The sequence below is a fragment of the Oncorhynchus nerka genome, linkage group LG22, assembly GCF_034236695.1.
Source record: "Oncorhynchus nerka isolate Pitt River linkage group LG22, Oner_Uvic_2.0, whole genome shotgun sequence".
Classification (NCBI taxonomy): domain Eukaryota; kingdom Metazoa; phylum Chordata; class Actinopteri; order Salmoniformes; family Salmonidae; genus Oncorhynchus; species Oncorhynchus nerka.
Genome location: NC_088417.1, coordinates 4,668,816 through 4,683,815, shown reverse-complemented (window position 1 = coordinate 4,683,815; position 15,000 = coordinate 4,668,816). Strand labels below are relative to the sequence as shown.

The following is a 15,000-nucleotide window of genomic DNA, read 5'->3' as shown; positions in this document are numbered from 1 at the left end:
CAGCCTCCAGGTGAGTTCTATATCAATGACACAGCCTCCAGGTGAGTTCTATATCAATGACACAGCCTCCAGGTGAGGTCTATATCAATGACACAGTCTTCCAGCCAGGTGAGTTCTATATAAATGACACAGCCTCCAGGTGAGTTCTATATCAATGACACAGCCTCCAGGTGAGTTCTATATAAATGACACAGCCTCCAGGTGAGGTCTATATCAATGACACAGCCTCCAGGTGAGTTCTATATCAATGACACAGCCTCCAGGTGAGGTCTATATCAATGACACAGTCTTCCAGCCAGGTGAGTTCTATATCAATGACACAGCCTCCAGGTGAGTTCTATATAAATGACACAGCCTCCAGGTGAGTTCTATATCAATGACACAGCCTCCAGGTGAGTTCTATATCAATGACACAGCCTCCAGGTGAGGTCTATATCAATGACACAGTCTTCCAGCCAGGTGAGTTCTATATAAATGACACAGCCTCCAGGTGAGTTCTATATCAATGACACAGCCTCCAGGTGAGTTCTATATAAATGACACAGCCTCCAGGTGAGGTCTATATCAATGACACAGCCTCCAGGTGAGTTCTATATCAATGACACAGCCTCCAGGTGAGGTCTATATCAATGACACAGTCTTCCAGCCAGGTGAGTTCTATATCAATGACACAGCCTCCAGGTGAGTTCTATATAAATGACACAGCCTCCAGGTGAGTTCTATATAAATGACACAGCCTCCAGGTGAGTTCTATATCAATGACACAGCCTCCAGGTGAGGTCTATTACAATGACACAGCCTCCAGGTGAGGTCTATATCAATGACACAGCCTCCAGGTGAGTTCTATATCAATGACACAGCCTCCAGGTGAGGTCTATATCAATGACCAGCCTTCCATCCGTTACGAATTACACTCTGGGGAATTTAGAGAATTCTGTTTCAACTTTAGATTAACTTGTTTTAATAAACGTCTTGTTGATCAAGCTTTCATCAGCCCCTGATTTCATCTCGGCCTTTCCCCACTCTGTTTCCCACAGGATATTAGAAGGGCAGGGACTACTGTGTGTGTGTGTGTGTGTGAGCCCTGTTATTATTAATAGGGTAGTTATGTGATGGTACCCGGTATGAAAGGATAGCATGATGACAGACTGCTACAGTATGGTGATCATAGCCTGAGACCCACAATGCACCCTTTCCTTGCGGGCCCTGATCAAGAGTCGAGACGTAATTTATAGAACAGCAGGTAAGGGTGTTCTCGAGTGGCTAGATGTTCTTTACCATTCCACCATCAGATTTACCACCAATGCTCCTTATAGGACACATCACTGCACTCTATACTCCTCTGTAAACTGGTCATCTCTGTATACCCATCACAAGACCCACTGGTTGATGCTTATTTATAAAACGCTCTTAGGCCTCACTCCCCCCGATCTGAGATATCTACTGCAGCCCTCATCCTCCACCTACAACACCTGTTCTGCCAGTCACATTCTGTTAAAGGTCCCCAAAGCACACACATCCCCGGGTCGCTCGTCTTTTCAGTTCGCTGCAGCTAGCGACTGGAACAAGCTGCAACAAACACTCAAACTGGACAGTTTTATCTCCATCTCTTCATTCAAACACTCAATTATGGACTCTCTTACTGACAGTTGTGGCTGCTTTGCATGAGGCATTGTTGTCTCTACATTCTTGCCCTTTGTGCTGTTATCTGTGCCCAATAATGTTTGTACCATGTTTTGTGCTGCTATACTATGTTGTCATGTTGTGTTGCTACCATACTGTGTTGTCATGTTGTGTTGCTACCATACTATGTTGTCATGTTGTGTTGCTACCATACTGTGGTGTCATGTTGTGTTGCTACCATACTGTGTTGCTACCATGTTGTGTTGCTACCATGCTGTGTTGTCATGTTGTGTTGCTACCATACTGTGTTGTCATGTTGTGTTGCTACCATGCTGTGTTGTCATGTTGTGTTGCTACCATACTGTGTTGTCATGTTGTGTTGCTACCATGCTGTGTTGTCATGTTGTGTTGCTACCATACTGTGTTGTCATGTTGTGTTGCTACCATACTGTGTTGTCATGTTGTGTTGCTACCATGCTGTGTTGTCATGTTGTGTTGCTACCATACTGTGTTGTCATGTTGTGTTGCTACCATGCTGTGTTGTCATGTTGTGTTGCTACCATACTGTGTTGTCATGTTGTGTTGCTACCATGCTGTGTTGTCATGTGTTGCTTCCATGCTGTGTTGTCATGTTGTGTTGCTACCATGCTGTGTTGTCATGTTGTGTTGCTACCATGCTGTGTTGTCATGTTGTGTTGCTACCATGCTGTGTTGTCATGTTGTGTTGCTACCATACTGTGTTGTCATGTTGTGTTGCTACCATGCTGTGTTGTCATGTTGTATTGCTACCATGCTGTGTTGTCATGTTGTATTGCTACCATGTTGTTGTCAGGTTGTGTTGCTACCATACTATGTTGTCATGTGTTGCTACCATGCTGTGTTGTCAAGTTGTATTGCTACCATGTTGTTGTCAGGTTGTGTTGCTACCATACTGTGTTGTCATGTTGTGTTGCTACCATGCTGTGTTGTCATGTTGTGTTGCTACCATGCTGTGTTGTCATGTTGTGTTGCTACCATGCTGTGTTGCTACCATGCTGTGTTGTCATGTTGTGTTGCTACCATGCTGTGTTGTCATGTTGTGTTGCTACCATGCTGTGTTGTCATGTTGTGTTGCTACCATGCTGTGTTGTCATGTTGTGTTGCTACCATACTGTGTTGTCATGCTGTGTTGCTACCATGCTGTGTTGTCATGTTGTGTTGCTACCATACTGTGTTGTCATGTTGTCTTGCTACCATGCTGTGTTGTCATGCTTTGTTGCTACCATGCTGTGTTGTCATGTTGTGTTGCTACCATGCTGTGTTGTCATGTTGTGTTGCTACCATGCTGTGTTGTCATGTTGCTACCATGCTGTGTTGTCATGTTGTGTTGCTACCATACTGTGTTGTCATGTTGTGTTGCTACCATACTATGTTGTCATGTTGTGTTGCTACCATGCTGTGTTGTCATGCTGTGTTGCTACCATGCTGTGTTGTCATGTTGTGTTGCTACCATACTGTGTTGTCATGTTGTGTTGCTACCATACTGTGTTGTCATGCTGTGTTGCTACCATGCTGTGTTGTCATGTTGTGTTGCTACCATACTGTGTTGTCATGTTGTGTTGCTACCATGCTGTGTTGTCATGTTGTGTTGCTACCATGCTGTGTTGTCATGTTGTGTTGCTACCATGCTGTGTTGTCATGTGTTGCTACCATACTGTTGTCAGGTTGTGTTGCTACCATGCTGTGTTGTTGTCTTAGGTCTCCCTTTATGTAGTGTTGTGGTGTCTCTCTTGTCATGATGTGTGTTTTGTCCTACATCTTTAATCGCAGTCTCCGCAGGAGGCCTTTTGCCTTTTGGTAGGGCCGTCATTGTAAATAAGAATTTGTTCTTAACTGACTAGCCTAGTTAAATAAAGGTAAAATAAATAAATAAATAAAATAAAAAGTCTCTTATTAAATTAAATTGAAAAGGCAGCTGATTACCGCAGGTCAAGGTTGACATGACTTCACAGGACTCCATACAGTACAGTGCCTTCAGTAAGGACTTTCAACACATTTTATTACATTACAGCCTTATTCAGGACTCCATACAGCACAGTGCCTTCAGTAAGTACTCAGACTTTCAACACATTTTATTACATTACAGCCTTATTCAGGACTCCATACAGCACAGTGCCTTCAGTAAGTACTCAGACTTTCAACACATTTTATTACATTACTTATTATTATTATTATTATTTATTCTAAATCAAATACCCCATGAAGACAAAGCTAAAAACACATTGTTTATTTCATTGAACCTTTATTTAACTAGCCAAGTCAGTCAAGAACAAATTATTATTTATCATAACGGCCCTACCCTCCCCGGCCAAACCCCGCACGACGCCAGGGCCAATTGTGCACCGTCCTATGGGGACTCCCAATCACAGCCGGATGTGATACAGCCTGGATTCGAACCGGGGACTGTAGTAATACATCTTGCACTGAGATACAGTGCGTTACACCGCTGCGCCAGTCGAGAGCTCATCTACAGAACTTTGTTGTATACTGAACAAACATAGAAATCCAACAATTTCAAAAATATTACTGAATTAAGGCATACAGGGAAATCAGTCAATTAAAATATTTCTCAAGACTGGACAGGGGCGCAGCCATGGGTGGGCCTGGGAGGGCATAGGCCCACCCACTGGGGAGCCAGACCCAGCCACTGGGGAGCCAGGCCCAGCCACTGGGGAGCCAGGCCCAGCCACTGGGGAGCCAGGCCCAGCCACTGGGGAGCCAGGCCCACCCACTGGGGAGCCAGGCCCAGCCACTGGGGAGCCAGGCCCACCCACTGGGGAGCCAGGCCCAGCCACAGGGGAGCCAGGCCCAGCCACTGGGGAGTCAGGTCAGGCCCAGCCACTGGGGAGCCAGGCCCAGCCACTAGGGAGCCAGGACCAGCCACTGGGGAGCCAGGCCCAGCCACAGGGGAGCCAGGCCCAGCCACTGGGGAGCCAGACCCAGCCACTGGGGAGCCAGGCCAAGCCACTGGGGAGCCAGGCCCAGCCACTGGGGAGCCAGACCCAGCCACTGGGGAGCCAGGCCCAGCCACTGGGGAGCCAGGCCCAGCCACTGGGGAGCCAGGCCCAGCCACTGGGGAGCCAGACCCAGCCACTGGGGAGCCAGGCCCAGCCACTGGGGAGCCAGGCCCAGCCACAGGGGAGCCAGGCCCAGCCACAGGGGAGCCAGGCCCAGCCACAGGGGAGCCAGGCCCAGCCAATCAGAATTTGTTTTCCTCCACAGAAAAAGCCTTTATTACAGACAGAAATATGGTGGCTGGACTCAGACGATCCCGCAGGTAAAGGAGACGGATGTGGAGGTTCTGGGCTGAAAATGAAATTCTCTGGCAACAACTCTGGTGGACATTCCTGCAGTCAGCATGCCAATTGCACGCTCCCTCAAAACTTGAGACATCTGTGGTATTGTATTGTGTGACAAACCTGCACATTTTGGAGTGGTCTTTTACTGCCCCCAGCACAAGGTGCACCTGTGTAATGATCATGTTGTTTAATCAGCTTCTTGATACGCCACACCTGTCAGGCGGATGAATTATCTTGACAAAGAAGAAATGCTCACTAACAGGGATGTGAGAAATAATTTGATAGAAATAACCTTTTTGTTCATAAAAAGGAAATGTTATAGATTGGCGGGTGAGGGTGCTCTCGAGCGGCTAGATGTTCTTTACCATTCGGCCATCAGATTTGTCTGGAAAATGTCTGGGATCTTTTATTTCAGCTCATGAAACATGGGACCAACGTTGTGTTTATATTTTTTTTGTTCAGCGTATATTTATATTCCGGTCCTCTGCTCGTTATGATATTTTTCTGGATAATGTGTGTAATTGCGATAACATCTGCAAATCTGTGAACGCGACCAATAAACTTTGATTTGACACAAGAAAGAACACAGCTGCCGGATGAATTCTAAAGTAGTTCATCTACACAGCAGCATTTGATTCAAGGAAAGGTCACACACATCACCGGATAACATTTTCCTTCCAATCTAAGACACACATACCGGTAGTAGCAACATTTCGGTGGGGAGAGTGTGAGAGAGGGAAAGAGAGAGGGAAAGAGAGAGGGAGAGAGAGAGGGAGAGAGAGAGGGAGAGAGAGAGGGAGAGGGAGAGAGAGACAGAGAGAGAGAGAGAGAGAGAGAGGGAGAGAGAGAGACAGAGAGAGAGAGAGAGAGAGAGGGAGAGAAAGACAGAGAGAGAGAGATATTTACGCTTATTTATTTTATCTTGTGTCCTTTAACTATTTGTACATTGTATATATATATATATATATATAATATGACATTTGTAATGTCTTTACTGTTTTGAAACTTCTGTATGTGTAATGTTTACTGTTAATTTTGGTTGTTTTTCACTTTATATATTCACTTTGTATGTCGTCTACCTCACTTGCTTTGGCAATGTTAACACATGTTTCCCATGCCAATAAAGCCCTTGAATTGAAATGAATTGAATTGAGAGAGAGAAAGACAGAGAGAGATAGACAGAGAGACATAGAGAGAGACAGAGAGAGAGATAGACAGAGATAGAGAGAGAGATAGACAGAGAGACAGACAGAGAGAGAGAGATAGACAGAGAGACAGACAGAGAGAGAGAGACAGATATAGAGAGAGACAGAGAGAGAGAGACAGAGAGAGAGAGAGAGAGAGAGACAGATATAGAGAGAGACAGAGAGAGAGACAGAGAGAGAGAGAGTAGGGCTACATGTCTATATCGTAGATCAGCAGTCCTCCATATGTGTGTGTGTGTGTGTGTGTGTGTCCTTCATGTGTTCTGCATTACTCCAGCATTCCTAGAATCCTGCCCAACTTCTAACAGATACCAACCATATCAGATACACACACAGCAGAAATAACAGCACACACACACACACTGCCTCGTGTCAGCATCCAATATGTGTGTGTGTGTGTGTGTGTGTGTGTGTGTGTTCTGTTTAGGAGGTAAATGTCACTGAGTGTGTTCTGTTTAGAAGGTAAATGTGATTGAGTGTGTTCTGTTTAGAAGCTAAATGTCATTGAGTGTGTTCTGTTTAGGAGGTAAATGTCATTGAGTGTGTTCTGTTTAGAAGGTAAATGTCATTGAGTGTGTTCTGTTTAGAAGCTAAATGTCATTGAGTGTGTTCTGTTTAGAAGGTAAATGTCATTGAGTGTGTTCTGTTTAGAAGGTAAATGTGATTGAGTGTGTTCTGTTTAGAAGGTACATGTGATTGAGTGTGTTCTGTTTAGAAGGTAAATGTCATTGAGTGTGTTCTGTTTAGAAGGTAAATGTTATTGAGTGTGTTCTGTTTAGAAGGTAAATGTGATTGAGTGTGTTCTGTTTAGAAGGTACATGTGATTGAGTGTGTTCTGTTTAGAAGGTAAATGTGATTGAGTGTGTTCTGTTTAGAAGGTAAATGTGATTGAGTGTGTTCTGTTTAGAAGGTCAATTGAGTGGTATGAAGTTAGAACACCTGGCATTCTGACTAATTCTAAACGGTAAAATGAGACAAGTGCATGTTTTAGGAAATCTAAAAGAAGCACACTAAAACACTGTGGCCGGAAACATACACCTTACATTGAATAAACCTGAACAATCTGCCTAATGTAGACATCTGATATAACATATACCTTACATCTGATATAACATATACCTTACATCTGATATAACATATACCTTACATCTAATATAACATATACCTTACATCTGATATAACATATACCTTACATCTGATATAACATATACCTTACATCTAATATAACATATACCTTACATCTGATATAACATATACCTTACATCTGATATAACATATACCTTACATCTGATATAACATATACCTTACATCTGATATAACATATACCTTACATCTGATATAACATATACCTTACATCTGATATAACATATACCTTACATCTGATATAACATATACCTTACATCTAATATAACATATACCTTACATCTGATATAACATATACCTTACATCTAATATAACATATACCTTACATCTAATATAACATATACCTTACATCTGATATAACATATACCTTACATCTAATATAACATATACCTTACATCTGATATAACATATACCTTACATCTGATATAACATATACCTTACATCTGATATAACATATACCTTACATCTGATATAACATATACCTTACATCTGATATAACATATACCTTACATCTGATATAACATATACCTTACATCTGATATAACATATACCTTACATCTGATATAACATATACCTTACATCTGATATAACATATACCTTACATCTAATATAACATATACCTTACATCTGATATAACATATACCTTACATCTAATATAACATATACCTTACATCTAATATAACATATACCTTACATCTGATATAACATATACCTTACATCTAATATAACATATACCTTACATCTAATATAACATATACCTTACATCTGATATAACATATACCTTACATCTAATATAACATATACCTTACATCTAATATAACATATACCTTACATTGAATAAACCCAAACAATCTGCCTAACGTAGACATCTGATATAATCTCCCTTACAAACTGTCAATAATATGAAGCATCCACTCAATGAGACATACAGTCTGTCATCTCAGTTACAATCTAATTTTGTTTTACTATCCTTGAGGGGGATCAAAAAATGTAACCCAAAACCTAACCTTAAGCATAACCTTAACCCTAAACCTAACCTTAAGCATAACCTTAACCCTAAACCTAACCTTAAACCTAACCGTAACCCTAGCCTTAAACATAACCTTAACCCTAAACCTAACCTTAAACCTAACCGTAACCCTAGCCTTAAACATAACCTTAACCCTAAACCTAACGTTAATCCTAACCTTAAACATAGCCTTAACCCAAACCTTAAACCTAACACGAACCCTAACCTGAAACCTAACATTAACCCTAACCCTAACCTGAAACCTAACATTAACCCTAACCCTAACCTGAAACCTAACATTAACCCTAACCCTAACCTGAAACCTAACATTAACCCTAACCTGAAACCTAAACCTAACATTAACCCTAAACCTAACATTAACCCTAAACCTAACATTAACCCTAAACCTAACCTGAACCTAACCTGAACCCTAAACCTAACATTAACCCTAACCTGAACCCTAAACCTAACACGAACCCTAAACCTAACCTGAACCCTAACATTAACCCTAACCCTAACCTGAAACCTAACATTAACCCTAACCCTAACCTGAAACCTAACATTAACCCTAACCCTAACCTGAAACCTAAACCTAACCTGGACCCTAAACCTAACATTAACCCTAAACCTAACTTTAACCCTAAACCTAACATTAACCCTAAACCTAACTTTAACCCTAACCCTAACCTGAACCCTAAACCTAACATTAACCCTAAACCTAACATTAACCCTAACCCTAACCTGAAACCTAACATTAACCCTAACCCTAACCTGAAACCTAACATTAACCCTAACCCTAACCTGAAACCTAACATTAAACCTAAACCTAACCTGGACCCTAAACCTAACCTGAACCCTAAACCTAACCTGAACCTAAACCTAACCTGAACCCTAAACCTAACCTGAACCCTAAACCTAACATTAACCCTAAACCTAACTTTAACCCCAACCCCTAATTTCCCTGCCTGAATTTTCCTTGTAAAACCAAACACACACACCCACACCCACACACCCACCCACTCTCTCTAAGCAGAACCTGATGTGTGTGTTGGGGCTTGTCCGGGTCTCTCAGGTTACACAGGAAGGCTGAGAGAGCTAAGAACAACAACGAAGTGTTTTGTCTGGAGCCCAGAGCAGGTTGGGATCTGGTCTAATGTTACTGAGGAACACCAGCACATTGTGGTGCATTAAGACGGAGCCCAGAGCAGGTTGGGATCTGGTCTAATGTTACTGAGGAACACCAGCACACTGTGATGCATTAAGACGGAGCCCAGAGCAGGTTGGGATCTGGTCTAATGTTACTGAGGAACACCAGCACACTGTGATGCATTAAGACGGAGCCCAGAGCAGGTTGGGATCTGGTCTGATGTTACTGAGGAACACCAGCACATTGTGATGCATTAAGACGGAGCCCAGAGCAGGTTGGGATCTGGTCTAATGTTACTGAGGAACACCAGCACACTGTGATGCATTAAGACGGAGCCCAGAGCAGGTTGGGATCTGGTCTAATGTTACTGAGGAACACCAGCACATTGTGATGCATTAAGACGGAGCCCAGAGCAGGTTGGGATCTGGTCTAATGTTACTGAGGAATACCAGCACATTGTGGTGCATTAAGACGGAGCCCAGAGCAGGTTGGGATCTGGTCTAATGTTACTGAGGAACACCAGCACACTGTGGTGCATTAAGACGGAGCCCAGAGCAGGTTGGGATCTGGTCTAATGTTACTGAGGAACACCAGCACACTGTGATGCATTAAGACGGAGCCCAGAGCAGGTTGGGATCTGGTCTAATGTTACTGAGGAACACCAGCACACTGTGATGCATTAAGACGGAGCCCAGAGCAGGTTGGGATCTGGTCTAATGTTACTGAGGAACACCAGCACATTGTGATGCATTAAGACGGAGCCCAGAGCAGGTTGGGATCTGGTCTAATGTTACTGAGGAACACCAGCACACTGTGATGCATTAAGACGGAGCCAAGAGCAGGTTGGGATCTGGTCTAATGTTACTGAGGAACACCAGCACACTGTGATGCATTAAGACGGAGCCCAGAGCAGGTTGGGATCTGGTCTAATGTTACTGAGGAACACCAGCACACTGTGATGCATTAAGACGGAGCCCAGAGCAGGTTGGGATCTGGTCTAATGTTACTGAGGAACACCAGCACATTGTGATTCATTAAGACGGAGCCCAGAGCAGGTTGGGATCTGGTCTAATGTTACTGAGGAACACCAGCACATTGTGATGCATTAAGACGGAGCCAAGAGCAGGTTGGGATCTGGTCTAATGTTACTGAGGAACACCAGCACACTGTGATGCATTAAGACGGAGCCAAGAGCAGGTTGGGATCTGGTCTAATGTTACTGAGGAACACCAGCACACTGTGATGCATTAAGACGGAGCCAAGAGCAGGTTGGGATCTGGTCTAATGTTACTGAGGAACACCAGCACACTGTGATGCATTAAGACGGAGCCCAGAGCAGGTTGGGATCTGGTCTAATGTTACTGAGGAACACCAGCACATTGTGATGCATTAAGACGGAGCCAAGAGCAGGTTGGGATCTGGTCTAATGTTACTGAGGAACACCAGCACACTGTGATGCATTAAGACGGAGCCAAGAGCAGGTTGGGATCTGGTCTAATGTTACTGAGGAACACCAGCACATTGTGATGCACCATGCGACATCCAAAATCATCAGAATTAAATGATATCAATCTCAACCGTTCGTCTTTTCCACTGCTGAAGACATACAGTGGGGGGAGAACAAGTATTTGATACACTGCCGATTTTGCAGGTTTTCCTACTTACAAAGCATGTAGAGGTCTGTAGTTTAAAAAAAAAATCATAGGTACACTTCAACTGCGAGAGACGGAATCTAAAACAAAAATCCAGAAAATCACATTGTATGATTTTTAAGTAATGAATTAGCATTTTATTGCATGACATAAGTATTTGATCACCTAGCAACCAGTAAGCATTCCGGCTCTCACAGACCTGTTAGTTTTTCTTTAAGAAAACCCTCCTGTTCTCCACTCATTACCTGTATTAACTGCACCTGTTTGAACTCGTTACCTGTATTAACTGTACCTGTTCTCCACTCATTACCTGTATTAACTGCACCTGTTTGAACTCGTTACCTGTATAAAAGACACCTGTCCACACACTCAATCAAAGAGACTCCAACCTCTCCACAATGGCCAAGACCAGACAGCTGTGTAAGGACATCAGGGATAAAATTGTAGACCTGCACCTGGGATGGGCTACAGGAAAATAGGCAAGCAGCTTGGTGAGAAGCTGTTATTAGAAAATGGAAGAAGTTCCAGATGACGGTCAATCACCCTAGGTCTGAGGCTCCATGCAAGATCTCATCAAGGTGAGGAATCAGCCCCGAACTACACGGAACTACACGGCAGGACCTGGTCAATGACCTGAAGAGATCTGGGACCACAGTCTCAAAGAAAACAGGACGACTGCACCGTACTGAGGGGAGGATGGATGGGGCCATGTATCGCGAGATCTTGGCCAACAACCTCCTTCCCTCAGTAAGAGCATTAAAGATGGGTCGTGGCTAGGTCTTCCAGCATGACAACGACCCGAAACACCAGCCAGTCAGTCAGCCAGCCAGTCAACCAGTCAGCCAGCCAGTCAGCCAGCCAGCCAGTCAGCCAGCCAGTCAGCCAGCCAGTCAACCAGTCAGCCAGCCAGCAAGTCAGTCAACCAGTCAGCCAGCCAGTCAACCAGTCAGCCAACCAGTCAGTCAGCCAGCCAGTCAGTCAGCCAGCCAGCAAGTCAGTCAACCAGTCAGTCATCCAGTCAGTCATCCAGTCAGTCAGTCAGCCAGCAAGTCATCCAGTGATTGAAATCATATGTAAGTAGCCTTCCAGAAGCAGGCATGTGGGGTGGTAGACAGCATGTGGAGTTAAACTGTAGAATGAACAGCCTCTGTTGCACTGCTATCTGGGAATAGGGCTGTGGTATGCAGGGCAGATATGGGGGCCTAAATTAAGGCACAGGCACACACACACACACACACACACACACACACACACACACACACACACACACACACACACACACACACACGTGAATGAAAACATAGACATACACACACACGGTACAGGGTATAAGGACCAGGCCTTCAGCCCTCTACTTTCCACGTGTCAGTCTACTACTGTATCAGAGTGTGTCTGCGTAGGTTTAGGTTTAGGTGTGTGTGTGTGTGTGTGTGTGTTTGTGTACACATACTGTGTAGGTCTACTACTATATCAGAGTGTGTCATACTGCATCCCTACCTGGAAGCCTTGTATTTGAGCCAGGTACTCTAGTTGCTGTGAGGGCTGGACAGAGCTCTTCCCCTTCAGTCCTATGTTCTCCCCAGACCTCCCCTCTCCTGACCCGTTCATCAACAGCTCCCTCGCCATGGCTGCCGTGGCAACCGCGGGGGGGCTGTAAAACAGAAACGGTAGAAAACGATCTTAGAAACGCAGTGAACAATAATAGGTCACATGTCTTAGTAAACATCTTAGTAAACATCTTATTAAACATCTTAGTAAACATCTTAGTAAACATTTTATTAAACATCTTAGTAAACATCTTAGTAAACATCTTAGTAAACATCTTATTAAACATCTTAGTAAACATCTTATTAAACATCTTAGTAAACATCTTAGTAAACATCTTAGTAAACATCTTAGTAAACATCTTATTAAACATCTTAGTAAACAACTTAGTAAACATCTTAGTAAACATCTTATTAAACATCTTAGTAAACATCTTAGTAAACATCTTAGTAAACATCTTAGTAAACAACTTAGTAAACATCTCGTTCAGACATAAAGATATTACACATTCTGCCAGTGGGGAACTACCCCAGCTCAGTTCTCCTCTAGATGTTTAGGTATCTGGTACACATGGGGAACTAACCCCAGCTCAGTTCTCCTCTAGATGTTTAGGTATCTGGTACACATGGGGAACTAACCCCAGCTCAGTTCTCCTCTAGATGTTTAGGTATCTGGTACACATGGGGAACTAACCCAGCTCAGTTCTCCTCTAGCTGTTTAGGTATCTAGTAGACATGGGAACTAACCCCAGCTCAGCCCTCCTTATTGCTATTTGATAGACTTGGGAATGAAAGAGCGATTCTACCTGTAGTAGGGGGTGTGTCCAGGGGACAGAGGGACGACCAGGGGGTCAGATAGTTTGGGGGTTAGGTAGTTAACGGGGGCCCCCTGTTTCCTGCTCGCCTCCATCTCTTGATAGACGTCCGGGGAGAGGTGGAGTAGACCCTTCTGGGCTGGAAGAGGAGAGGAAGAGGAAGGTAGAGGAGGAGGAGGGGAAGGGGAGGAGGAAAGGGGAGGGACAAAGGGAGGAGAGAAAGAGGGTCATTAGATCTCACATCGTTACCTGGCACACACTGCACTGTCAGTCATCGTTTTGATAAGTGTGTGTGAGAGAGCGAGAGAGAGTGTGAGAGAAAGGGTACACATATGTGTGTGTGTGTGTGTAGATGTGTGTTGGCCCTTCCTCTGAGGACAGTTTCATGTTTCAACTCTGAGGACAGTTTCATGTTTCAACTGAGGACAGTTTCATGTTTCAACTGAGGACAGTTTCATGTTTCAACTGAGGACAGTTTCATGTTTCAACTGAGGACAGTTTCATGTTTCAACTCTGAGGACAGTTTCATGTTTCAACTGAGGACAGTTTTATGTTTCAACTGAGGACAGTTTCATGTTTCAACTGAGGACAGTTTCATGTTTCAACTGAGGACAGTCATGTTTCAACTGAGGACAGTTTCATGTTTCAACTGAGGACAGTTTCATGTTTCAACTCTGAGGACAGTTTCATGTTTCAACTCTGAGGACAGTTTCATGTTTCAACTGAGGACAGTTTCATGTTTCAACTGAGGACAGTTTCATGTTTCAACTGAGGACAGTTTCATGTTTCAACTCTGAGGACACACACACACACGCGCACACACACACGCACACACACCTGCACACACACCTGCACACACACACACCTGCACACACACACACACACACACACACACACACACACATATGGAGGACTGCTGATCTACGATATACACATGTAGCCCTACTCTCTCTCTCTCTGTCTCTCTCTATATCTGTCTCTCTCTCTCTCTGTCTGTCTCTCTCTGTCTATTGTCTGAATGTGATGAAGCTATCCAGACGTAGGCTGGGCCTCTACTGTCTGAATGAAGCTATCCAGACGTAGGCTGGGTCTCTACTGTCTGAATGAAGCTATCCAGGCGTAGGCTGGGTCTCTACTGTCTGAATGAAGCTGTCCAGACGTAGGCTGGGTCTCTACTGTCTGAATGAAGCTATCCAGGCGTAGGCTGGGTCTCTACTGTCTGAATGAAGCTGTCCAGACGTAGGCTGGGTCTCTACTGTCTGAATGAAGCTGTCCAGACGTAGGCTGGGTCTCTACTGTCTGAATGAAGCTATCCAGACGTAGGCTGGGTCTCTACTGTCTGAATGTGATGAAGCTGTCCAGACGTAGGCTGGGTCTCTACTGTCTGAATGGGATGAAGCTGTCCAGACGTAGGCTGGGTCTCTACTGTCTGAATGAAGCTGTCCAGACGTAGGCTGGGTCTCTACTGTCTGAATGTGATGAAGCTGTCCAGACGTAGGCTGTGTCTCTACTGTCTGAATGAAG

At 44.0% G+C, this 15,000-nt stretch overlaps 1 protein-coding gene across 1 annotated transcript in view; it reads right to left on the bottom strand.

The window, feature by feature from the left end:
• The window catches only part of stau2 (staufen double-stranded RNA binding protein 2), a 546,241-nt gene that overhangs the window by 166,441 nt on the left and 364,800 nt on the right, over nt 1-15,000 (bottom strand). Inside the window, exon 15 of the mRNA XM_065006870.1 lies at nt 12,615-12,745. Coding sequence (XP_064862942.1) covers nt 12,615-12,745 — 131 coding nt within the window. The remainder of the gene's footprint in view (nt 1-12,614; nt 12,746-15,000) is intronic.